The following is a 27,937-nucleotide window of genomic DNA, read 5'->3' as shown; positions in this document are numbered from 1 at the left end:
CTGTAAATTACAGCCATCAGCTATTTCATGTCAGTAGTAGGAAAGCTGACCAATACAGAGTTTATCTATTACACTGGTGATGAAGAAGAGAAATTGGATGGAAATACAGTAAAGTGGGGAAATTTTAGGTCAAAAGGACACTGTAGCTTTCCATCCTGAAGCAGCTTTCTTTTTTTTTTTTTTTTTTTTGAGACAGGGCTATGCAATTCAGGCTGGCCTCAAGCTCGCAACGATCCCTCTGCCTCAGCCTCCAGAGTGCTGGGATTACAGGTGTGTGCCACCACGCCCAGCCCCCAGCTTCCTTTAATAAGGAACAACTCAACCCTCAGTCACAATGGTTGAATACCAGAGCTTCCTGCCCAAATCAGCCCCTGCTGTCAGACCTCGGATGCCATGGAAATGCTCTCTGCACAGGGACGATGACTACACATCCTGACAGGTGCATGAAGCTGAGACAAAGCAGTGGAGGGAGAAGCAAGCTCCTACCCCAAGCACTTCCAAACCTCTTTGCAAAAATCCTTACCAAGGTAGACAGACTAGTTCTCCCATCTTCAAGTCCTATTGCATCCTTGACTCTAGCTCTTGCATCTATCACTCTTTTAATTCCCCTACCAAGGCCATGAAGTGTCAGAGCAGTTTACATTACAGATGCAACAGGATTTTTACACTGATAAGAACTGATAGGAGATTTTAAAATATAATTATGTGTCATCTGGTGGTGATCATCACTGTGAGGATTTCTATTTTCAAAGATCATGCAACCAACACTGGTTCACAAGGAAGAATTTCAGGACACTGGCTGTATGAAAAAGCCTTAAATCTTTTAGATGGGGAGAAAGGGATGCACTAAATACTATGCATATGCCTACTCTTATAAATGAAAGATAGATAGAAGGGGGATCAGGTGCCACTCCAAATTGTGCCACTTTGTCATAAAGATTACTTGGAGGTGAAAGCAACAGAGAACTGACAGACCCAGGAAGAGTTCTCTGTACTCCCTTTCCTGCCTAAAAGCAAGGCATAAATTTCCCTTTATAAAGTCATCTACCTCTCCAGTACCAGGAAGAGGAGAGCAATTCCTCACCTGAGAAAGAGTCACACTAAGACAAGTATTCATAAGCAAATCTTCCTGAAACAACTCTTGCCTTTCATCATTTTTCCAATACATTTTTAGTCATTTTCCCACAATTAATCATCCCTCAACATCCAAATTCCCTCCCCTTTGTTAAAACAGTATATAAGCTCTGAGTCTGACTGCTTCTCTGAATTTCATTTCTTTTTTGCAAAATTTCAATTGCAAATTCTGATGAATATTAATAAAATTGTATGTGTTTCCTTTTTGTTAATCTGTTTTTTTGTTATATAAATTTGTATATCCCACCCCTCACCAAACCTAAGAAGGCAGAGGAAAGACTTTACCTCCCTACAGAGAAAACCAGAGGAAAAAACCAGAAGGAAGAGATACAGCTCCTAACCTTATACTACTACACACACTGGAAAGAGGAGTTAGAAAGACAAGCCACATGTTCTCACCCTAATCCTTAAATATTTCAGACCAATGGCAGGAAAGGGCTACTATTCTAAGAACAATCCCTCAAGTCACTCCAAATCTTTGGATTTTATTAAACATATATTATTTTAGCAATCTCGCCGTGAAATAGTCTACATCATAATATAAAAATAATGTGCACTGCAGAGTCCTGTAATATTCCTCTCAATTTGCAGACTTATAAATCAGAATAGGAACTCAAATGAAAGGAAAGCAAAATGAGACAGACAGACAGACAAGCCAATGCCTGACTTAGGCACTTCCTTGGGAAGCGTAAGGAAAAAGAGGGAGAGGGGAAGAAACAGAGGCAAGATTTAGAAAATGCTGCTCCAACACATGGTGTTAAAACGTTTCTTCTACCAGATGCCTTAAATCCACCTCTTTCATAGGGGAAAGTACTAGATAAAGCAAGAATACATTTTTTAAAAAGTTTGATGAAACACGAAGCATTCTTGAGAGGTGTGATTGATAGCAAACTTAATTGCAATTTCTACTCGGCTGCTTCGGTCCTTTGCAAACAGTAATAGAGTAAAACTTGCTTTGCTTAGCAAGGACCCCCTGTTCATAGCAACTGCCAAAGCAATGACCTCTACTGCTGACAGCTCCCTTATTTACAAAAAACCACTACCCTAAAGTTTATTCTGCACCTGGTCTTGGGTTAAAGGAGTAATCTCCAGCGGCCTACTCCCTCCTGTTAATCTCAGAACATGTTTGCGAATGAATGAATGTTTCCCGGTCTCATAGACCAACCCTGGTGAATGGGCTTGGGAGGCTGCTATTTAAATATATGTTTGCTTAATCCTGCCCATTCTGCTTTTGCTTCTGCCCCTTAAGGGCTCCTTAAATATAGCTTCCAAGTACTCTAGACTCCTCAAACCTAAATTTACTCACCTACAAATTGGGAGATGCTCCCCATTTCTTTGCAAAACTGTTGCAAGGATTCAAAGGGCTTGCAGCAAGGGAGCCTTAGTGCTAAGGATGAGGCTGCTGCGCTGGGGACGTGGCACGGCACATCCCACGGGCAGCTGGCCCTCGGATTTTTTCCTAGCTTCCCCAGCATAGCAGTTAAGTCATGCTGTTCAAGTGTTATGAAAAGAAACATCTCAAAGCACTTCAGGTCTTTGAAGGAAGTTTTAGGTTCTGAGCATCAAACCCGGACGTGTGTACAAAGTCACTCTGATTTGCAGCCACAGGGGACTCAAATAAGCTTGACCAAGGAGCTTTTCTACTGCAATGAAAGGCTCCCTCCCATCCCACACAGGGCCACTCTACACTCTGTTTTCTCCAGAGTTGTCATCTTGCACTTGTCACCATATAAATAAGCCATTGCTTTTTAGAGGCAAGAAAGCAACGACTCCCTCCTGGACCCAGAGAGACATCTCCCGTGGTATGACTGCTGGAAATCAAAACAGGCAAAGACAAAGAGCTTCAAATATGTATAACTGTTTGTTCAAGGAGAAGTGTACAGGGCGGAAATGTGCCTCTGTGACCTGAAAGAACCCCATCTCATAAGAAGATTAACCCAAGATCACTTAAATTCCCCTTGTCTCCTTTGGAGGAACTGCTTGTTTAGCAAAAGAAAAATATTTAAAGGGTCGTGTGAGATTCCTCGGTGATCTCTCGCTGCGGTGTGAAGCAGCGCGCTGTGTACAGTTCTGCCTGGAGGAACAAGCCGCCGACGTTCCCATTTCAGTGTCCCAGGAGAAGCTATTAGTGCCATCACTGTTGTCACGATTTCTTCACAGCTTCTTTAACGGATGATTTGCCATTGGAAATTGAATTGTTTTAAAAAGGATTCCAAGCTCCCAAAGAAAGCCTCGACAACTGTGTCTCTCAAACTACAAAGAGAAAAGTTCCAGTCTGTTCTGAAAGGGGGTGATTTTTTGAAAGCAGGAAAATTGTTCTGGCCACAGGAAAGAGGACTGGCTAATGTAAGTCCCTAGCTCAGCTTCCGACTCTTCACCATGCCTAAAGAGAAAGCTCTAAATGAGGCATTAATCCTTGGACTTCCAAACGGGGCTGACTGATTGCTAGCCATGGTTCCTCCCTGCCCAAACAGTGAGTGATCCAAAGACAGACCCAAAAGCCTGATTTAGAACACCACCTACAGGCAGTGGATCTGGATTCAAGTCCTACTCTATTTAGCTGCTTGGTGGCCTTGAATAAGCCGCAGGAAAAATGTAAATTAGGCAACATCCATCAAACACTCACCACCTATCAGGAAATGACATTACCACACTAATTCCTCGAAGGACATTGCGAATAACTCTCATTGTTATATCCACTTCGATGAGAAGGAAATTGAAGTTCAGAGAGGTTACACAGACTGCGCAAGATCACCCAGCCAATAGTGGAAGGGTTAAATTTGAATCCATGCAATTAACTGGACTCCAGAATCTCAGCCGTTCCTGTTTACTGTCTGGCAGCTTTATGAAAGACCAACCTGCTTCTGTGACCTCAGAAGAGAGCAGGGAGATTACAGGCATCACGCATGCATATTTACATGGTCTCCGAAAAGCACAAAGCACTCCAAAGCCTCAGGATGGGGCGCTGTTTAATATCTGTACACTTGGAGGTCCTAAATGCAGCCCTTGAAAGGCCAAGGATCCTCAGATGGCTGCAGAGCATCTGTGGCTCCATGAGTGAGTGGTACGCAGACTTCTTGTGGACGAGCATGTGGACCATCGCTTTCAGCCATTTTCACAGCCGTCTCTGATTCACGAGAACATAAGACGCACCCATCAGAGAAATGTGACTGAAAGACAGTGGCACTGCAACCAGAAATGGGCAATCTGCCCTTCCAAGTGGAGAATCAAATAGAGAAGAACCCAGCGAGGAGGTCACAGAATTTCACCTTCTCAGCTAAAAAACAGAGTTTCAAGGACAATAGGCCGTGAGATGTTCAGTGGCTTCCAGTCCACACACCTTGTGACCTCTGAGTCACGTCTGCTAACCTGGCAGAGGCTCGTGGTCCCCTGCCTTCCACTTATACAATGTGTGCTAGCTCTGCAGTGGAAGAGGGAAATACTTCATCTGCTGTTTTGCCCCAGGATCAACACGGCAGATTCTGTAGGAGACTCAGGGAGGATGTGTGCTGCCACTCCCTTCTAGCTGATGAAGCAGTTTCGGAACTGCCTGGGCGTCCTCTCCTTTCTCCTACTCCCCCCACAAATGCACCCCAAAGCTGCTGAATGGAAAGCTGCATGGTCATCGGCCCCTAAATGTCAGTGCCACATTTCCTTCCCACACTGGGCTAATAAAGAGGGCAGCGTTACACCAAAAACCCATCACACACCCCAACTAAGGATGAGCTAGGAGCAAGAAAACTTTAAAATATTCTAAAGGGACAAGAGTCTTCTTTTCGTCTAATTCTAGAACTGTGTTCCCCTAGTCTTTATCAAGACGTTTTTCCCTCTACTTAGCCAGAATTCCCTCCCTAACCTTGGCCTGCATTTGCACTGAATACCATTTTACATCCTATATATTTTAATGATATTGTTGACTGTCTATTTATGGCACCCCTACCAGAAATAAGATGACTGTATTATCGATCATCTGAACCGAGATGCCTTGGCAAGTGAAAGGTGCACTAATAAAATTTGATGCCAAAATAAGAGGTATAAATGAGAGAGTCCTGGCAGAGCTGGGGCGGTCACCTTAACTACAGTACCACTTCAGTTAGGTCAGGGGTTCTGGTCAGACTCTTTTCACCCCTGCGTCCCTCTTGTCTAAATGAGCACAAGAAGCAGGCATGGTAGCACACATCCACAACCCCAGTTGCTCGGGAGGCTGAGGAAGGAAAATGCAAAAGTTCAAAGCCAGCCTGGAAAATGTAACAAGACCTTGAAAAATCAAATTAATGAATTAATATAAATTAAAACAAAAAAAAACAAAAAAATTAATATAAATTAATTTTAAAAGTGCTGGGGATGTAGCTGAGTGATAGAGAACTTGCCTAACATGTGTGAGGCCCAGGATTCTATCCCCAGCAGTGGAAAATGGCATTGAACACACATAGGGTGCACGCTAAGGACTCCTGAGTCAAGAGGGCTGCAGGGTCTCAAGCTGGACTGCAGCAGCAGTTACCTATTCAGCCTCCTGTGGGCAACTCCCTCGCCTTCCCTAAGCCCCTACTACCGCTAAACAAATGACCCTGATAACACCAGGACCCACTTCATGTGTCTGGATGGGAAGTGAATAAGACCACCACTGCAAAGCTCATGGTAAACTTGAACTCAATACCACTGGCTGTGGAACTGGGCCTGCTGGCACACGCCTGTAATCCCAGCGCTCCTGGGAATCTGAGGCAGGAGGATAGCAGGCTGGAGCCCAGCCTGGACAATTTCACAATTTGGCAAGACCCTGTCTTGAAATGAAAAATTAAAAAAAAAAAAAAAAATGGCCTACGATATAGCCTAGTGAAAAGGCCTTGGGTTCAATTCCCAGTCCTGCCAAAAAAATAAGAAAAAGGAAGTTGGCTGTATTATTGATCATTCTGGAGCCATCTTAAGCAAGCATGTTCGACAAGGATGTTTGTGGCACTGTCTGCCCTGTATCTCTTCACAAGGCAATAGCAGGAGCCACCTATATCTACAGGAAGCCCAGCAAAGCCTTCCGGGCCCTGATGTGGCCTGGCCTGACCCTGGCTGTGGGAATCCACCCCAAGGCCCTGGGGGTCAGGCTTTTCCGAGTGGCCACTGTGCAGGGTCTAGGGCTTCAGGAGGGTTGGCCGCCACCTCGGTGATCTGAGGACAAAGGGGGTCACTAAAAGAACCTACGATGAGCACGGAGAGAGCTGAGCAGAGAACAGAGACTAGGGGCAGCTGGGCCCTGCTCTGCTCACCCCTGAGGTCACCTGTGTTTCTGCTCCCATGAGGGCAGCTTAACCAATCCCTGTGCTCCTGTGAACCACAAATCTGCTCCATGCCCCAACCTACTTCGAGCTCCAAGTGCAACTGAAAGGATCTTTACACGTTCCTTATGTTCTCTCTTTGCCATGGGTACCATGTTTATTCCCATTTTGTGGATAGGAAAGCTGAGATTTGGACACCTAGAGGAGATCTCTCAAAGCCATACAGTTAGTCTAGAAGGTGTCACTGCTAACCCCTAACAGCCTTTCCATGCAAGATGACCAATCTCAGCCAACTGGCATGAGTACTCTCCTCTAAAGGTCCTTAGACTAGGAATAGGCATATTCCCACACTGGCCAACCAGCTGGAGGAAAGAACGCATACGTCAGGGCTGGTATTTTCATCTCCCGGTATAGAGGAATCAGCCATAGACAGAGGCTGATACTAAGCACAAGAGAAAGCTGACATGACAGCTGGCACAATGGTAGAGCTGCCAGATGAAATACAGGACGCCCAGGTGAATTTGAATTCAGATAAACAGTGGAGAATATTTTAGTGTAAGTATGACCCCAACATTGCACAGGACACACTCCTATATTAACAGAGTATTCACTGGCTATCTGAAGCCCAAGTTTACCTGAGTGCCCGGTATTTTTATTTGCTAAGCGTGACAGCAGAGAGAGTAAGTACATGGGAACTTCCTGGGACCACTGACCACACAGCCCCTAATCCCGCACTAGCTGGGACCTCTGGTTCTGCAAGGTAGTGGGTTCCTTTATTGGTCACACAGCTTAGGATGTCAGTCACCTGTGTCCCCAGACACCCTATCTCCTCCACTGATTCAGTGATTCCAACTGAGGCAGGAAGGCTGCACAGGCCCAGCTCCCACCACCATACTGAATCCTAAAGGGACAGAGACTAAACGCTGCATTAAAAGCTACATCACCAATGTTGAGGCCCTTGAACTTGAATTTGCAGAACTGTAACAACGCCGCTTGGCAGACTTAGTGGAATTCATCAGATTCTCCTCAGTCGATGTAAATTTTTTATTATAAAGTCGCAGAACGTGAATTCACTTAAAACTGTAAAACTCCTTCATGAATACTAACAAACTCTAACATCGCAGCAAAAACGACTGCTTATAACCGTCAAAAACACCCCGCAATTCAAGAGGAAGGATTCTAGTTTTTAAACAGTAATGATAAATTTTCATGTAATTTTGTTTAGAAAAAAACATCAATTAGCTCCATAGAAAAATTAGACTTTAGATCAAAAGTGGAACATTATAAGCTAATCGCATAAACCAGGAAGGAATATGGAAGCAAGCAGCCTTCTGTGACTGCAGAGGTGATCGTGGGACGGAACTGCTGTTTACAGATACAAGTCATGTGTGTGTGTGTGTGTGTGTGTGTGTGTGTGTGTGTGTGTGTGTGAGGCACACTGTGCACCAGCACCAAAAGTCTCAATGAAACTAATCCACACATATTACCTGCGGTGCCCGGTATATCATCAATGAGCAGGACATCACCGACATCATCGGGGAACCCAGGGTGTTGGGTAAGCATTACAGCTGTGAGTGTACAGATAATTCCTGTGTCCTTGCTTGTAATTGGTTCATGAACTTAATTCTTTCTATGATTATGGTTGCTAACCAGACTGATAGTGAATCAAATCAAATGCAATAGTTAGGTTCAATGTTGACTTTCTAGAGAAATTTGATTCAGTTCTCATCCAGTTTGGCTTGTGAATCAACCACCATTAACATGACCACCACCTGGGCTCCTCTACAGCACATGAAAATGTATAAATCAGGGTATGTCAGAATATGGAATAACTGTGAAGTTGAGGAAAGTCCACAAAGGCACCTTTGGAAAAAGAGCACCCTTTCATATATATACTCAATTCATCTATACAGTAACAAATTTAACAAATTTGCTGTTCATCACCATCAAACATCAAAACAAATTTAACAGATTCAGATGCTCTTTCACCATCTAACAAATTTAGATGCTCACTTTTATCAACTTAATGAAATAAATTTAACAAAATCCCAATGGGACTTGTGTGCGAGATCAGAGAAAGACTTAGTAAAATGTTTCTCATCTGGATGTTTCTTTCTTTATCTGGAAAAAGTGACAAGCAAAAAAGTATCTAAAAAAAGAGCAAAGGGGAAGAGACTAACTCAACCAGGTATTAAAAGTACTGTGAAGTGCCAGGTACACTGGTGCGCACCTGTAACTCCAGCTCCTTGGGGGGCTGAGGCAAGAGGATCATAAGTTCCAAGCCAATTGGACAACTTAGCCAGATCCTAGGAAGGAAGGGAAGGAGGGACAGAGGGAGGAGAAGGGAGACTGAGGGAGGAAGAAAAAAGGGTTGTGATTCTCAATACCACAACACCACACACACACACACACACACACACACACACACACACACACACAGAATTGTAAAGCAGAAGCAGTTAGAATAAATATGGTACAACCACAGAACTATATGGGAAGCTCCATGGCACAGATCCAGAAGTCCAGGGATAGATGCACATGTACATATAAGGAAGTGAGAAAGTAAATTAGTCAATAAGTACTATTGGTATCATTAGAGAAAAAAATAAATGGCTTGTGAGCTTTGATGGAAACAGCTTCCAAAGTCTGCAGTGCAGGAATGTAAAGGCAGGGCAGTACGCACCTACCAAACAGTAACTAACGTGCTCAGCTTCCCTAGAACTCCCAGTGAGTGAAGGGCTCCAGCCACTTGGGTGCCTGCCAGTACCCTGGTAGGCTACCTGGGTTCCTGCTCCCAATTCCTGAGCCTTCCTCACAGTCTCTGCCACCCACTCCTGCTGGAAACACAGAGGATTCTGGGAAGTAAAAAGAAGTTTACTCCATATGTTTAGTGATTCCTCACTTCTTCCAGCTGTAGGAAGGCAAAAATAATCATAATCTGGAGTCATCAAACATCCAGAGTGAGTCTTACCTGTTTCCTCTTTTCAGGGGGAAGTGATGGATCTCCATCCTACAAAGAAACAAATATTATGCTTTACTTTTTTAAAAAATATCTAATGTGCATGGACTCCTGCAATAGAACCAAATTATGAACCTGAATTCAGACCCACCCCCATCTCCAGGCAACTAGTAACCTGCACAACGAAACTCAGCTACACTTTTAAAAGAAATTAACTATAAACTGAACCAGAATTATTTTAGAAAAGCCTCTAGGAAATCAGCTTGAACTAGGATCAATCTTCTATATTTTCTAAAACTATGTGAGCTAAAAAAACCTCTAGATTTATCAAAGTGAGTTTTGAGCAGATCATGAACTGACATAATATTTCATTTGGCTTGAGTTCTTTTAAATAGAACCAAAGGAACAGTGACTGGTATTCTCTATGGGCAGAATAGTGGGGAGGGTGATAGAATTTGCTCAAAATAAAAGAAAATTAACTGACAACTTTCAGTTCTATTGGGCTTTTTAGAAGGCTGACTTCCTCTCCCTTTGGTGCCATCTGGGAGTACAAATTCCTTAGGTGAATATGCAAGCACACTCTTATGGATGCTACCTACACATGAATCTATGTTAACTCAAAAAACTTTTCTATTCTATTTCTACTCCAGAGCAGGGCAGTGACCCAGGCACGATGGTGAGACACTAGTGACACCATGTGCACTTAAAAAAGAGACTACATCCAAGAAGAACAAAGCAAAGTACAAAAGAGCGCTGTGCTATTGGTGTCCTTCGCTTCAGGATAAACATCTTGCCGTATGAAAACATAGGGACAATCAAAAGGCCCTTCAAAAGGAAAAGGTTATAAACATTATGGGCACCAGATGCCTCAGAATGTATTAAGTCTGCGTGTGTGACCTGGAAAGCTGTCCGAACACAGTGATGAGCAAAAAGAACATCTTTTAAAATAATGCAACACAATGCTGCCCAGAAGAACACTCTGCGGTGAGCGAAATGTCCTATGTCAACTCCTAGGGCAGCAGCCACCTGCAGCCTCAGAGTTCATGTGTGACAAGTGAGACTGAGTAGCTGAATTTAAATTTTAAATAGCCAAGTGTAGTTAGGGGCCTCTGTATTCATGTAGATTTTAAAATATGATCCTCTTTTAAAATCATTTTTTAAAAGTCCACATCAATGCACTGATAAGGAAGCTGCCACACGGAGACACAGACCATGTGTGTATGTTCACAGGCGCTGCAAGCCATCTGCAAGCTACTGGCGTCCCCTGGGAGCGGGGCTGGGTTGTGGAGGACACAGGGTGGAGACCTTCGCTTCTTAACTTTTCCACGTTTGTACCACTTGAACGCAATCCTTTTTGAAGGAATGAGCTGTGAAATCCCCCTCTCCCTGCCTTCACAAAGGGCACAGGGAATCACCGTGGCACTGCACTTACGATCAGCTCGCGGTACTTCTTCTTCAGCGACTGGTGGCGTTCGCGCAGCTGATTAGCCATGAGCTTGAACTGGTCCCGCTCCTGCTGGCAGGTGTCCAGCTCCTTGGACAGGATGAGCAGCGCTTCCTTCTTACTCTCCAGCTTCCTCTTGCAGACCAGGTACTGTGGGGCAAACACATCCGCCCCTGCTCAGGAGAGGCCACAGGGCTCTGTTTAAGGCATGCTGCCCTGACCCACCCGCCCCTTGCATTCTTAGGACTCTCATCCCCAGGGACATTTGCTGGTGAGATACATAAAGGCTACTACAGTGCCTGACATGGGGTACCCTCAAAACAGAACCCAAATCTTAGACATCCAGGAATTTCCATAGATGGGACAGAGAAAATAACTTAATTGGCAGTAACTTCAAAAGCAGTGTATTCTTAAAAACTACATAGGCAAATAAATACCTAAGCCCCAGTGTTGTTTAAAAAGAGTGTTTATATCCAGGTTGGATTATGTAAAATTTTATTCTACAAAGTGATATACATAAAGATATTTGATAAGAATTTTGTGAAAAATTGCTCATCATGATCTCTTCATGTTCAATTAGTTGCCCAAGTTTTTATTTTTATTTTTCTGTTGTTGGTTTTGAGACAAGATTTCACTATGTATTTCAAGCTAGACTGGACTCACTGTGTCACCCAGGCTGGTCTTAAACTTGCAATCTTCCAGTCTCAGCTTCCTGAATTCTGGGATTACAGGAGTGAGTCACTAATCCCAGTTTAAAAACCCAAGTTTTTGTATTTTGCTTTGTTTTTCTGTATTTTCTAATTTTTCAGGGATAAATCCATACGCCTTCTATAATAAAACATACCTAAAATGTAATTAAAATAGTTTAATTGAACCATAACTCACAGCACTAGATTGTCCCTGCCCACACAACCCCGGAGACGCTCTCCCACTTGCAGATCTGCTCCCTAGCATGGCCCTGATCTGTACAACTTCTTCTGCCACTCAGATGCAGGCACCCATTGGCCAGGAGCCACGTATTTAACCACAGTTATCCCCAAACAATCGCACATCATACTGGAACTCTTGCTTCCAAGTGATGGGATTTCTTCATCGCTTCTGCCCTTCTTCATTTCTTCTGCTCGCTGCCTGCACCATGAAATACCCGAGTGTGACAGTCATCCACCACACTGGCCAGGGTGAGCCCAGTGAAGACTCTCTACTGTTACTGGATATATTGCACCAGCTGGTGTTATTCACATATGTGAAATGTGGCACTAAATACCTTTTGAATTTGCCCCGTAAAAGACCAAATTCAGAGCATTCATGAAAACAATTTATAGTTTCATTATACACTGTGACACGAGTACTTTGTCATTATGGACGCTCCCACAAAGCAGACGGAGAATCAGCTCTCCCATACCATTTGAGTCAATGGGCTTTTATGGACACAAAGCATTATTCATATATAGTGCTCGCTCAGAACTGACTTTTTAAATTCAATTTCAAATAAATGAAAGGGGAAAAAAAGCGTTTTGTGCATTAGCACAATTTTTTTCTTTAAAAAAAAAAGTAATTGCTTAGCTTCAAAAACAAAGGGGAAAGAAAAGCTATTCTGAGACGGATTTGAGTTCTAAGAGAGGACGCTTCACCTTGGATGAATTTTATTCCTGGCAGTAATGAGGTTGGAATCCTGCCTTAAAACATCCTGGATTTGGAGACTTTGACATTGTCTTCATGGAGGCGAAATGGTTCTGGTGCTGCAGTGGCTTCTCACGAGTAAAATCCTGAACGAGTAAATATCAGCAGTGAGTGGCTCCAAATCTGACTGTAATGTCCTCGGGGATGTATTGAGATTTCACAGGAAAAAGACCATTTACACACAATTTAACAGATCTGCCCTTGTGCCGCCTGTCCTTTCTCTGCAATCAGCAGCCTTGGTTGTCAGTGCTATGAGGACTGGTGCCACAAAGACAGCCACCTTTGTTCCTTCAATTTATCAGATTCAAACTTGAGGACATGAAGACACTGCATGTCTTTGACTTTGGGGAGGAAAATCCCAATTGTAGGGAGATGTAAGCTGCAGTAGGGAAGCAGTGACGGAATATCTGGTCCAGTGGAGATGACAGACAAGGTCCACCTCTTACTGGCAAAGTGGGAAGTTGAGCTCTCTGGCCTTGGTTGACAATCTGTGTGGCCATCTTTCTCCTAAGGTGTCCTCCTGGGGCACAACTGAGGTAGGACTTGGAAGCTGTCGACGGGGGGCGTTGCATAAAGCAATGCTTCTGGGTCTATGGGACCTGGTGGAAAACAGGCCCAGGGGCCTCTAAGCCCCATTGGCCCCACGGTGAAGAGCAGAGCTCCACGGTTCTGTTATCTGAGGGTGGGACAATTGTAAGCACTATCAAAAGGTAAGAACACAAAGATAGTCTGTCTAGAACAATGATGGCGAACCTTTTCGAGCTTTGGATGATAAACAGCTGGCTGTGGCATGCATGCCATAGATTCAGATCACTGATCTAGAATATGAAGCTGGAGCTGTACCAAGAAAAGGATGATCTTTAGTAACCATGCTGGACTCTCCTTTGTGCTATGGTCTACAGCAGACTGTAAAAACTTTTATTCCGTGTCATTTATTTTTATCAGCAGGACAAAGCTTAGGCTAAAACTTCATTCATAAAACAGCCTGAAGTGGAGCTGAGTACAAAGCTAACAGAGAGGACAGCAAGTTACTTAGATCCACAGAAAGCACTGCATGGTCCAGAAATAAAAGACTGCAGTGTTAAGGTGCTGAGATTTGAGGGTTGTTTGTTACTGACACATAACTTGGCCCTCACTGACTAATACATTCATATGAACAGTGTGAGGAGTAGGGCTGTTAGAGATCACACTTGTCCCTGGCTTGTGCCTGTGCTATATCACCCTAACAAATGAAAGGGTCACTGTCATCACAATCTATTACTATTAACAATAAAAAGCAATGTTTCATGCCAACTGCTTTACATGTATGGCTTCCTTTAATCCCCATGACAACACTATGATGTTAAGAGTCATTACCATTGATATTTATAAATAAGGAAGTCAGGCTAGACAAAAAGCATTTATGTAATATGCCAAAGCACTGGGAGAGCCAGAATTGAACCCAGATCTTTACAAAGCCAAGCCTGAGGAATCCTGGTTCTAGATACACACTCCCCAAAATCAGAACATTCATGGTATTGGTTACTATATCTAGCTGATACATGGAAACCAAGAAAGGGAATTTTACCATGTGGCTACTTTTCTGGACCTAAAGCAAATGAGTAATAAGGCTTTATTGATGGACTCAACCTTCTCTAAAACTAGAGGGCTATTTCCTCTTCCTCAGTTGCAAAGCCTAAAGAAAAATGGAAAGGAAATATCAGAATCCACAAGTGCTTCCTGTGAGGAACCACTTGTAGAAAAAGTAAGATTTTTATCTACTTATGAGACATAGGGTAAAATTTAAAGGGCCTCAGAAAGAATCTAGAGAGTTTCTCAAAACTGTTTGAGCTTTTTTTGTCTTTGTTTGTTTGTTTGTTTGTTGGTACTGAGAATGGAACTCATGACCTTGCACTTAAAACTGTCTGAGCTTGATGAGAGATTTCTGTAAGCTGTGGTTGGACTGAATGAGTCACTCAACAAACACCTCCTGGGTCATTCTGTGAGTTGGGCACTGACCCCAAAGGGATAAATGGTCCTGTTAGATTTCAGAAAGAAAAAAAGCTGGTCTCTGGATAACAAAATTTCATTTGCTGTCTGAACCCTGAACCTGTTTTCCCATCTGGTTAGTGACCTGTGCTAATGTGAGGGTGCTCTGGACCTTCATCCCAGGGTGTGGACAGCCATGCACGAGCCCCAGAAAAGCCAGAATGTTTCAGCACAGCTACTGTAGGGCACAGGAGGGGACCTAATAGTGTCCTCACGCTTCCTCCAGACTCCCAAGGCTCCCGCATCTGGAGTACACCTGGAGCCCAGGATTTTGGCATTTACTTGAAGGTGACCCTTGCAAATCTCGACAGTTTCAATGAGGTAAGAGACTAAATTCAAACCTTTCTCAAACATTAACAGCTTAAACCCCTGAGCCTTCATTAGATTTCTACGTCCTCACCTAGGCCATGATAAACTAAACACACATTAAATGTAGCCACCCTTCAAGTCCCATAATGCTTAGCTGCCAGTTCCCTTCGCCTTCTATGGTCTCAGTCTCTCAGCATCAGCACTGGGAATCAGATAAATTCTGCAGATCCTTCAAGTAGCTCACCCAATTGCAAAGAACAAGGTTTCTCTCTGCCAGATTATTCTGTAACCACGTTTTTAAATTGCAGGTCATGATACATTAGTCGGGGTAGTGAAATCAATTCCCTTGTAGCTCTCATTTTCTTTAAAAATAAAAAAGATACAAGACAGAACAGAAACGCTCAGAATGCAGGCTGTGCAGTAAGGGTATACTGGGACTATTTGCGAATCCTTGAGTGTGTGCGCAGGACACGGCACACACAGGCCTATATTCACACATTTATTGGGGCTGCACTGTCAAAGTTTGAAAATGACTCTTCTCTAATAAGCCACCCTGCACATTTCTTCATGCGTTCAACAAATATGCAGTGCCAGCGTGGAACAAGCATGGCGAGGCTGGGATGGGCGGAGCAGGAGGACAGCTTGGAGGGGATTGTGTGGGAAATGCGTAGAGACAGGAGGTGCCCAAGGTAGCAGAACAGAGATTATGGAAGTAATCTGCACATTCTTCGGGATAGACACACAGCTCTTGTCCCTCAGTTCCTGCCCCGTCCGCCCCGCAGAGGCTGCCGGGAGCCTGCAGGAGGCCTGCTGTGTTATGTTAGCATGCGAGCAAACTTTCACGAAAGTTAAACACATTGTTTTCCAAGCCTTACAAGTGAACAAACTGCTTCACCATCTCATCTGATGGTCATACTCTAAGCCAGCTGGGACGAGAACTGGTTTTCCCATTTTACAGGAAAAGTAGCTAGGGTCCAGAGAGGTGTCTTTCTTGGGTCTTATTACTCACACCTGTCAGCTCAAACCAGAACTCCCCACCACACATCCTGAGCTCTTTTTACAGTTCTACAGTGGTATTAAATTAACGATCAGCAGTTTGACTGCTGCTCCCTCATAAAACCACATTTGCAGCAAGGCACTCCCAGAGGACACTCAATAGCTCAGAGGAAGTCATGAGTCCCACCCAGGGCTTTGGCACGGCATCCGCTCTGTTTGCATAGCTCAGCTTGCTCCCTGGCTTCATTCAAGTCTCTGCTGTTTTCTTCTCAGGATGTTCACTCCTCTCAGCCACCACCCTGACTCTCAGCCCCTTTATCTTATTTCACACCATGTATCTCTGCTGAACCTTGTGCTATATGTTTAATTACAGGTTTATTTCAGCATCTCCCTCTCCATGACAGCAGAGGCTTTATTCATTGCAGATCACCGGTGCTCGGGAAAATGCATGGTATATAGCTGGTGTGGTAAGAAGATAATGTGTGAATTCTCCTCACTCACTCTCTGCCTAGATATGTGTATGTGTGGACATGTACACACACATCTGGAATGGATGAGAAAATGAGAATGTGCGTACATATATGCACACACGAGGCACCCAAGAAATACAGGTGTTGAAATTTTAAAAACTGTATTACTTGTATCAACTCCCCAGGATGAATGCATTCATTATGTATTACAAACATCTACTACTAATGAAAGGAATTAGAAAAAAATTTCAATGAATAGTAAAGTACACAGTGCCATTAATCCCCTTTAATTCTCCCCCTCACTCTGAACACATGTATCCCATCAGTCTTACCACTTTCTGAAGCAGCTCTGGAAGTCCTCTTTCATGAGTGTCTTTACAAGGTGTGATTAAAAAAATACAGTGAAAGCTGCTGCCAAAGGCCACCCAACAGAAAGGCAGGCTCATAACAATGTGTCCTCATCCACCTTATTCCCTGGATCTGGCACTGAGTGACTTCTGGCTCTTTCCCAAAGTCAAGATGCCCATGAACGATGAATGTTTTGGATCGATTCAGGACATCAAGGCAGCCGTGACGGTGCAGCTAAAGAGACTCAGGAAAGAGGACTTCCAGTACTGCTTCAGAAACTGTCAAGAAGAATAGGATGTGTTTGAAGCAAGGGGGAGTATTCTGAGGGGCATTAATTTACAGGGGAAGGAGAAAGCAACTGTGGCATAGGGCTCAGGAGCAGACACACCATGTCCCCCACAGTTTGACCTGAGCATCGGGCCCACAAAGGACACACTGGCTTTGCTATTTCTTAATGTAATCTGTCACCACCTCGTCTCACACAGCACTGTTAGATGGAGTGCTACCCAGGCAACCACATCCTCACACAAAGTCAGCCACGACGGTTGCGATCAGTCACATTGTGGTCAAGTGGGTTACGGGGCTGCCCAAACCCATCCGAAGGGCTGAGCTGAGCATGGCCATTCACAGGAAAACACCCCAGTGTCAGTCTTTGGTGCCGAGAGACACACGTTTATTCTCTTTATATCTTCGCCTTTGCTGTTCAGTCAAGGTGGAGTTCCACTGGTCCAGTGCGCACGCGGAGTAGGGACCAAGGATTTTGTTGTTGTTGTTGTTCTCCTTCCAGCCTCAGAAAAAGGGGGATTCAATTTGTTTTCAAGAAAGGAAAAAGAGAAAAGAACTTATTTCCTGAAGTTTACTGTGTGCCAGGCATTGTTAGGAGTATTAAAAATAATGAAAAGACCTTCATTTGATTACAATGGCAGCAGCAGCCACTATTTGGTGGATGTTGCTATTTTCCAAACTGCTAAACACTCTCCCAGAAATGTCACATCTGACACTCTGGCTGCCACCAGAAACAAGACACAAGATTAGCTCTGTTTTAGACATGAGGACACTGAAGGCCAGAGAGGTCACCTATCCTTCGTCACAAAGGCAGCAAGTGGTGGCACCAGGCTATTATCTGTGTCCAAGGGGTGATGGAAAAATACAGAGTGTTTAAATGTTTAAAAATTATTACAGGAAAACATACATTGTCATTAGTCCCACTCCAAATATTCCCCCAAGCTTTGGGCACTTTTATTCCATTGTTCTTGCTGCTTTCTGAAGCAGTTCTGGAAGTCCTTTCGTGTCTTTACAAGGTATGATCAAAAATACAACAACTGCTGCTGCTGTGTGTATCCAACATAAAGACAGGCTTGTAAACCCACCCAGTGTGTTCTTATCTACCTTATTCTCCGGATCTGGCACTGTATGACCTCTGGTCCCTTTCCCAAAGTCAAAGTGACTATGAAAAATGAATGTTTTTTTGAAGCAATTCAAAACATAAAAGTAACCACAGCACTGCGACTAAAGACACTCACAGAAGAAGACTTCCAGACTGCTTCAGACAGTGGTAAGAATAATAGGGTAAGTGTGTGGAAGTGAGGGGGAGTTTCCTGAGGGGGGTTCATGACAGTGTGTCTTTTACTGTCATGCATTTTAAAAAAATAATTTAAGTATTCATCATATTTCAGTCACACCTGGTCTATCAGGGTTCCTTCATGGCAAGCAACAGGAGCTGACACTTCAGCATAGGAATGGCAGGACAGGGGGCTAGACTGACACAGGTGGCAGCAAGACAGCTCTGGACACTTTGAGCAGGAATGCACCCAGCCACACAGGCTGCCAGCAGAAGCAGGGTGGGCTGAACCCGCCCTGTTTCAATCTGTCTGTGGGTCCCAAGGTGTCTCCGCCTGGCCTGCAGCAGGTGATGTGCCATCTTTTGCTGGGTGAGGATGGGGCATCTGTCTGATGTCCTCACTGTGCACAGACTGGATCCAGTGTGCCACTCCCCAAGCGCAGGTGCATGGACAGAGAGAATAAAAAGCTGACAAATGCTCACCTCACCAACCCATCCTACTGAGCTCATCTCCCAGCCTTGCTAGTTTTCTCATGGTTTGTGTGTAAAGGCAGAAATGGTGGTAGTGGATGAGTGTAGTGGATTGATAACTGGTGGTCAACTTATAATCCCCAGGTGAATTGAGTAAGTGTGGTGCTGGGTGTGGGAGGCCCACCTGGGGACTGTTGCCAGCAGCATAAGAGACAGACTTGAAGAAGAAGAAAGGCTTTGAGAAGAAAAAAGGCAGTTGGGAGCAGACAAAGCCTGTTGGAGCTGGTGGAAGCTGTAGGGGCTGTTGGTTCTGTTGGAGGAGCTCGTCATGCTGGCTTTCCTGATGAACTTGGCTGTTTTCATCCTCTGAGGAGCTTGGGACCTTGTGGGCACTGAGAATGGCTTTGGTTCACTTTGGTACTCACTTTGAACATCACTTCCTGGCTCTGGAGGGGAAGAAGGTGCACAGCTCAGTCTCCTGAAGAAACTTGCTGCATTGGCTTCCCTGATGGGAGCTCGGCCATCTTAATCATTGGAGGAGCTTGGGACCTCACTGTTGCTGAGGGTGGCTGTGGTAACTTTTGGGGGAGTTCTGGTTCTTCTGAGTGTCACTCCCTGGTTCCAGTGCAGATCCCTCGGCCTGCTAGCACAGATCCTTCATCCTGCTGGCAAAGACTTCCCAGATTCCACCACTGACCTTTGGGTCTTTGCAGAAGATCCATGAAACAGGCTTGCATGAGATATTGTTATGGGCTCTGGGCCTCCAGGTAGATTCGTGGGAGGCATTGTTATGATCACTAAGTCTTCAGCTGGACTCATGCAGGACATTTCTGTGGGATCTAGGCCCTCAGCTGGACTCCTGGTCTATAGTGTGTGGACAGATTTCCTGCACATTCTTGTATATGATTCTTGGGTGCTATTATAAATAATCTTAAATAATCTCTAAAAATATATGTCCTGTATTATAGTGTTTCACCTTGCACAATAAACCCCAAACCAACACAAGGAGCAATCCTTTTATGTGGGTTAACCTTGGCACCTCTGCGCCTCATACAAAGATATACCTGGGGCGATGCAGGAAACCTCCTGCTGAGACTCCTCCAGCCTTAGCTGGGTCTCCATCCACCCACTGGAAAAAGCCAGGTAGATTGGGAAATCAATGACAAACGAGTGGAATAAACTCAGTAAAATATGCCCAGTGTCTGGCATGTATACTAGATATCATGAAATATTTTTATTATCCACTCAAAAACAGATTCCTTTTGAGTTGTATTTCAATGGCATTTTTAAAGCAGAGCTCATAACTCATCTGTCAATGTTAATTTATGCCCACACACGAACACCATGAAGGGAGCCTTGTGCCCATCATCTTAAGAACCCAGAGCCACACTTTTCGCCAGTGAGTGGCTATTATCTAACCGTTTCCTGTTATCTGCAATAAAGCAAATCATAATTGCTACAAGGACGATCGTAATAATTAAGTGACTATCTGACATACTACATTACTATTTGGATGGGTTTACGACCAGATAACTGCTGCTGGGAGATGGAGGTGGCTGGGCATTGTCAAGGGACTGTCTCAGCCAAGTATCCCTTTCCACTAAACAATAACAGGGGTCCTTGGGGATTTTTACTGCATCAGGTTAGCTCTCCTCAGCCATGTGTGACAAACTCACAAGTCCTATCCATAAATAACATAGAAATGTCTCAATGAGAGTCATTCTTTCCTAGAGGTCCCTCCTCCCCTAGTGCTATAGCTTGGACAGGAAATATTCCACGAAGGCTACATGTTGTTCCTAGGAGTGGCACTACTGGGAGGCTGTGGCCCCTTTAAGGGGCGTGGCCAGGTGGGCGTGTCTTCAGGTTGTTAGAGGCGTGTCCTGGAAGTGGAAGTGGAACCTGGCTCCTCCCTTTCTTGCTTCCCAGCCGCGAGGGTGCAGCTTTGCTGTGCCACACACTCAGGCCATGATATTGTCTCACTATGGGCCCACAAGCAACAGGATGGACGGAATAGCACTGAAGCCTCCAAAACTGAGCTAAAATCAAACCTTTCTCTCTCCAAGCTGGTTACCTCGGGCAAGTGTTATGGTACCGGAGACTGCCTGATGCACCATTGGCACCTGCCCACCTGCCCCCTTGAGTAACACCTTCGCCTCCCCAAGCAGCTGGCGGCTGCGGGGAACAGCACTCACCAATCAACACCACACCCCTTCCCCGCGTCCCGCTTCCCACCATTCCCGGAACCTCTGCCTGCATGGCTGGGATAATCTCCACGCCCGTGATATCTCCCGACTGACCACGACCAGTCCCTGCCTCGTCCAGCACAGGTCCCAGTCCCTTTGAAAAGCACAAATCAGGGTGCCGTGTATATAACGGGGAGAGAAATGAATTTCAATTCCCTCTAAACTAAATACACACATACGTAGATACAAGGGGTGACACCAAGCAATATAGTTAATGTTTAAAATTTGTAAAACCTTACTTCAGTAAAAATCATATTACCAAGAATGATGGGATAAGTGTGTTGAAAGTTAGGGGAAGTATTCTTGAGTCTTGAGGGGGATTACTGGCAATGTGCAGTAAGTTTTTTTAATTTAAACATTCACTATAGTTTGTTTTTTTTAAATCACTGTGTATACAGACATACAGATTCAGGCACACGGATATAGTCACATATTTTCAGTAATGTAGCCATTACTGTACTGTTATGCCCACAGTTCTAAATCTCATCTTGCCGTTATGTTTAGGGAAGCTATAAATGCACAAGTGTGGTGTATATGAAGAGGGTGCAGGATAGCTCCAACAGAAGTATCAGTTGCCGTTTATATTTTAGCCTTATTTTCATTGCTTCAAATGAGCACTTCTTTACTATCACATGAACATATGGTCCATTCCCACCTTCATTCTTGGAGGAATCCACCAACCCTGCATGGGGATTCTGGACCGTGCCTTGGAGATAGACATGTGCTTTGCAGATGTGTCAGGGCTTCCAGAGTAAAACACTAGATGGGACCAGCCACATGCTGATGTGTTTTGCTGAAGTCCTTGAGCCTGTAGCAATCTGGGCCACCCACACTAACTCCTTTCTGCCTCAGGTACCAGCCTTCTCTGCCCTGGCTATAACCTGCTTTCCAGTTGTGCAAGCTGTAGAGCATTTCCATAGCCCTTTCCTGAATCTGTGTCTGCCTCTGTCATTTTTAGGTAACATTTCAGCAATTTCAAGTTGATCGCCTAATGATTCTAACGCCATTCTCTAAAATGACTTTTTTTTTATGATCTATCTTTTGCAGCCTCACCATTGCATTTTCCCCTCTCCAATATGACTTTCGACAGGCAAACTTTGATTATTTCAATGCCCCAGGGGATGTGCTGAAATTTAAGTTAAGTGAGATTTCAGGTAATTGAAAGAGTTTATAATGTGAACTGCAGTAGCTGGGGGGTATGTGAAATTCACTGACAGTCGTGGTTAACTGAAGTTTTGAATAACGAAGCTTTGCCTGAGTATCTATTTCAATCCTTCCATTCCTCTTATTTCTCCTTTCCTCTTTTCCCACGACTCAGACTACTCTCTTGAGTGGGTGTATCTCTATTCTTTTCAGGTCTATAAAAGATGAAGCAGGAACACAAGGGAAGAAGATTGGCTCTCACTGCTGGACACAAATGGGCAGGAAACCCTTCTCCTTTGCCAAAAATAGCCTATCTTTGTTAAAATCACTGCTTGCCTAGGTACCGGTGCTCTGTCTCTGTTTGAGCGTGATCTCAGCTTGCCCCAGGCTGAGGTGCTGAAATGGGAGGGTGTGGTTCTGGTTTGTTCCACAGATCCTGCGTTCAGAGCGGAGCTCTAAAACTCCCCCATGCATCTGAGGCTCTTCCATTTTGATTCAGGTTACAGGGAGCATGGGACACACTGGATATCATGACCAGCCTATGTCACCAACACACACATACTCCCAACTATGAGTTGTAACATACCACAGCAAGACACAGAATGGAATAATGGACTTGCTGCTTACTTCCTTTTAGAATAATAAATTTATTCAAAGAAATCATAAGACTTTAAATCCCTACTATTAATGAGCTTCAGCACCCTTTTGCCACAGGGCAGAGGAGACCTGTAATAAGGCTTCTGCTTTATAGCAGAGCCACTGAGCATGCTAAGCGGTGGGGTGTGCAAAACTAGACCTGATTCCTGGACTGCCTTTCAACAAGAGGGAACTAGTCCTGATTCCTGGGATTCCCTTTGACAAGAGTGAATTCAGGAGATACAGATGGAGAAGCAACTAATGGATACCATTAGCAGAAGCAACATGGCGCCTGGGATTTAGGGTGAAGCCATGTAGGTTACACAGCCATCACTCACCAAAAAGGCCATAAGGAGCCACTCACCCACTCCGTGCTTCACTGTTGTCATCTACAGATGAAGATATGAATAACTACCCTCTTGTTAGAGCCTCCTCCGTGCCCAAAGATGGGTTAGCATATCACATACATCAATCATTGGTCTGCAGCACCATCCCCAACAGGAAGGCATTATCACCTCCTATTACAGATGAAGAAACAAAGGCTCTGAAAGATTCAAAAGAATAACAACAACAACAAAATCTTGCCATTTTTAAGTGGTGACTGTTACATCTGAACCCAGGCCTGTTCTGCGCCCTTTCTGCTACAGCATCCCATCTCAAACGGATTTCACAAAACAATGCACCTAGAAGGACCATTGGATAAATTCTAAAGATATCAATCTTAGCATCACAGTCATCCAAAGAACTCTTTGTGTCATTCAAAGAAGAAAATAATCACCACTCCTAGGTTTTGTCAACAGATCTTGACTTTGTGAAAAATGTTACCCCAAGCTAGAGTGAGCCATCCCATAAGTCGGCCAGCCCGTAGGAGATGGAGAGTCACTTGAAGGGACAAACATGAGAAGAGCCCCACATCTGCCCTCGGATACTCCAGTCAGGTGCAGACCCTCTACAGCAAGGAGCGTTCCATCCCAGTCTTCCCCAAACTGCAGGCATCTGCAGACTGGAGATCTTGAAATCAGCCATGCAAATCCATCGCCACTTTATGCAAGTAAGTAGAGTTCTTACCACCATCTGCCAAGATTTCAACCAGTCGTGATCATTATGGTCATTTTGTCTAGATGAGAAACTCAGAGACACTGTTGAAGGGCTGCTTGAGCCCTGAATTTCTGCCTATGGGATGAAGGTGTCCCCAGCCAAAACCTGAGGCTCTACACCCTACTCATATTTTTTCTGGACACCACTAATTTGTTCCTGCACCTCATTTGCCTTGTGCCTGTTTTCTTCCTGCCATCTTCAGGCATTACTGATCAGTGAGAAATTTCCCTCAACAAGAACTGCCAGTTCAGAATTTAGGCTGAAGCAAAAAATCAGGAAGAGATTTATTCTGGGATTTGGGAAGTGACTCAAACCACTGGATCTTTCAAAGGACAAACAAAATCTTAACTAGTAGTTAAGGTGGGGACTCCATCAGACGTCTTTCTTTGGCTCCCGACTGTCCAGATGGTTTGCTTGTGTTAGCAAAGGCCTCTGTAGGTTACCCGAGTTAATTATGGCCTTCAGGAAGATGGCAAAATCCTCACTGGCTACCAGTCACCAATGGACCATAAGTCAACACTGGGCATAATTTTACTTGCTTTCCTTGGCAGACATTTGCCCAACACTTCTGCCATCACCATTAACCGGAAGAATGTTGAAATGACAATAAAATTGGTTGTTCAGTTTAGTCTTCCACATATATAGCCGTAAGACCTGACATTAAAAACAGATACCAGAGGATTACATGAGATCATGAAACCAGGTATTTGGCCCAGTAACTGGCCTGTGGCTGCCATTTGCTAAGAGATCATCATCATCATCACCATTGTGTTCATGATATCAACAGCACTGGTTGCTGTTCACAAAGACTAAATTAGCTAAAGCAAGCCCTTGGGAGAGATGTACCCATCATGGACCCAGGTCCCAGATACAACCGCGGAAATAGCCAAACCATGGTGCAAGACTGTGCATTGAGAAGTGCTCAGTGAGAGGCTGCCCTTCTAAGTACCTCAATTGGATTTTGTATTCAAAATACCTCACGTGGTACCTTGCAGACAAGTGCAAACTTAATACTTTTCTTCCAGTAGTAATGATAATCAGAATAGTACAGGTCGAACATCCCTCACCAGAAATACTTGGGACCAGAAACCATCAGAGTGGTGGCTACAGTGATAGTGGCAGGAAAGCAATCTAAAGCTAAAGCAAAAGAAGGTGAAGAGGGTCGTGTCCCACTGGGCGTGGTCAATGGGACTCAGCTGCCCAGCCTTTTGGGAGAGGGTGTTTCTGGGAGATTCATGATATTCTGTCATCTTCTTGTCAGTGTCAGTGTGAATTATTCCAGTAATCACAGCACCTATTTTCCGTGCTTATCATTGTCATCTCAGAAGAACGTCTCTCCCAACCCAGGTGTTTAAACTGCCCAATGAATTACTTTCCTCTTTTAAAAGTGAATTTTTAAAAAGAAATTGAAGAATGAGATTAATTAACATCCTAGAACTTTCTCTCCTGTAAACACCTTTGTGCTGTATGCTAGGATGCTAAGTACCCTTTCAAAACACACCCAGGGATGGTTATTAGGATATTCAGCCTAACACAGGTGCATCCAGAAAACTATGTGGATAATGGATAGCACAAGTCAACCTTGAAAAAAAAAAAACAACACTGAAAAAAATCTCAGTTACTGACTCTGAAACCTGTTCTAGAAATCCTAATAGCAGACCTCTGGGTTTTCGAACAGTGGGAAACAATACTATAAGCATTTCAGAGACACAGTCTTAAAGTTCAACAAATGTACAAGCTGCCATTATGACTGATAATGATGTTAATAATGACAGCGGCACTGATGAGTTAGTGATATGGAAATCATTGTTACTTATTGATGATTAGAATAAAGAACAAATTACAAAAACACCATACAACAGCAGAAATTGGAGTGATGAAAGTGTGGAGGGCGGGGCTTGGGATTTAGCTCAGTGGCAAAAGCGCCTGCCTGGCAAGCGCAAGGTCGTGAGTTCGGTTCCCGGTACCGGAGAAAAACCAAAACAAAAAAGAAAGTGTGGAGGGCATGTTGACCAAGAATGACATATAGAGCCCTGGGGCAACTAGGGCTATTCTAGATCTTAATCAGGGCAGTAGTCACACAGGCACAGACAAATATAAAAATGTACTGAGCTGCACACTTAACATGTGTGCATTCATTGTCCAGCCTCTGACAAGTGAAAAACTAAAATAGCATGTACCATCAACTCAGTTTTAGAAATAACAGCATGGAAAAAGGAGAGATTATACACTTAAATGTTAACAGCAGTCAGCCTTGGGTAGTGGAAGTGTAGATTTTTTTCCTTTAAACATATCTATATTTTCTAAATTTGGAGTGTGCAATGAATTTATTTCAGTATTTAAAGTTAAAATCCACCACTACCCAAAAGTATTTTGAAGTTGGCCAGGAAAACGGAGTCCCAAACCTGCCACCTCCAATACTGCCTTGATCATGGGGTCTCTAGAATACCTTTGCAGCCACTCACTTTTCTTCCCAAATATTAACTCATTCACAAATTCAGTCCATCAAGGTCAAGGCTGTCATAGCTGCTTAAAGAAACTCTCCATGGGGGGAACAACCAGGTACCAAGTAGCGAGGGGTGAATCTTAGTTGCCACTAGGTTCTTTGACTCCACAGAAATGCTGCTCAGACAGGCTGGGTCACGGCAGCACCTACCTTTGGCCTACAGCAGAGAGTGCTGTGACTGGCTGCTTGGGATACGGTCACATCTGCAGGCCTCCTGGCTCCACTGTTGTTAACTTCTAACCTTTATTGAAGTCTGGGCAGGAATCCAGAACCAGACCCCCGGAATTTCCCCCTTTTAGCTCAAATTCTTGGTTTAGATCCAAGTCAGCCAGAAGCAGACACGGGCCACCATCTGTAGTGCAGAAGAGGGTGTACAGGTGACCTGAACCCAAGGCTCCCATCACAGTCCCAGATCTGTGGGGAAAACACGTGCTTGAAGTTAAAATCTAGGTCTCCAGTTCTTGCCGAGTGACCATAGACAAGGGCTTTGGATTTCTGAGCATTTCAGAAACACTGAATTTCTTTCTTTGCCTATAAAAGGAGGACATTGTTATCCATTCAGTCTAACAAAACGGTGGTTCTAAGGGAATGTAAAGGAAGATGACAGTGTCCTGTTGGATTGCACAGCCCAACTTTAGGCTGAGTGCCTGGGACATAGTAAATCCCCTTAAACATCAGTTGAAGAAAGACAAATGTGAGGAATTGTTTCTATTATTATTTCTCATGATGAGAAGATGACCACAGGGGCCAAAGAAATTGCACAGCTTCATTTCCTAAGAGTCAACCATGGGTGGCAAATAACCTTTGGAGCTGCTTAAATTCTAGTCAAGAGCAGAGTTAAGGCCTGGCGTTCATTCAGACACACTATAATACAGGTCAGATCCCATTATAGAAAGTAGCTCTTCATAACCAAGTGATTTCCCACCCACAGCCTCTGCCTGGCTTTTTTCAAGTTGTATATCTGATACAATAAAATTCCAGTTTGGAAGGAAGGAAGGAAAAGAAAGGAAGGAGAAAAGAATTCATAAATCCTGCAGAGCTTATTAAAAGGTGACTTGACTTACTACCTTTAAAAGATCACAATCTATATTTTGAAAGACAGAAGGTCTGTTGGATAAAAACTAATATGAGGGGACTTTGAAAGTGAAACAGATAAAAATGTTGTTCAGAACCCCCCCAAACATAGATGTCCCGGTTTTAATTCAGTAGTTTTTCAGCTGAGGTGTTAACTGAGAACCCATTTTGGTTTGTTACCTCTTTTGGATTTGTTCATCCAGGAAGAACATTGTGGTGGACATTATAGGGGAGGCAAAGATGAATCAGCCTGCTCCCCAGACCAACTGCAGGCTTAACCCCAACCTAAGGTGGCTGTGGGAATATACGATCAGAGAGGTATGGAGGGATGGATGGAGGGATGGATGGATGTGAGTGCAGTCCAGTCTGTCCTTGGAAGAGAAATAAGGAAAGTGAGAGGAAAGTCCCAGCAGAAGGCACAGCCTGAGCCATGCTATATGCGTGGAAACCCAGGCTTCAGACAGAGAACCGGAAGTGGATCCGTTTGCCGGGAGCATAGGATGTGTACAAAAAAAAACACAAAATAAGGCTGGAAAGTATGCTTTGGATAAAAAGTTAGAAATGCCTTAA

At 44.1% G+C, this 27,937-nt stretch overlaps 1 protein-coding gene across 1 annotated transcript in view; it reads right to left on the bottom strand.

Annotated features, from left to right (window-relative positions):
* The window catches only part of Ccdc149 (coiled-coil domain containing 149), a 95,757-nt gene that overhangs the window by 52,508 nt on the left and 15,312 nt on the right, over positions 1-27,937 (bottom strand). Inside the window, exons 3-4 of the mRNA XM_013503308.1 lie at positions 10,793-10,977; positions 9,373-9,411 (exon numbers count right to left, since the gene is read on the bottom strand). Coding sequence (XP_013358762.1) covers positions 9,373-9,411; positions 10,793-10,977 — 224 coding nt within the window. The remainder of the gene's footprint in view (positions 1-9,372; positions 9,412-10,792; positions 10,978-27,937) is intronic.

The sequence above is a fragment of the Chinchilla lanigera genome, unplaced genomic scaffold (genome assembly GCF_000276665.1).
Source record: "Chinchilla lanigera isolate Chin_1 unplaced genomic scaffold, ChiLan1.0 scaffold00079, whole genome shotgun sequence".
NCBI lineage: Eukaryota > Metazoa > Chordata > Mammalia > Rodentia > Chinchillidae > Chinchilla > Chinchilla lanigera.
The sequence above is the reverse complement of the archived record's forward strand: the minus strand, read 5'-3'. Positions and strand labels throughout refer to the sequence as shown.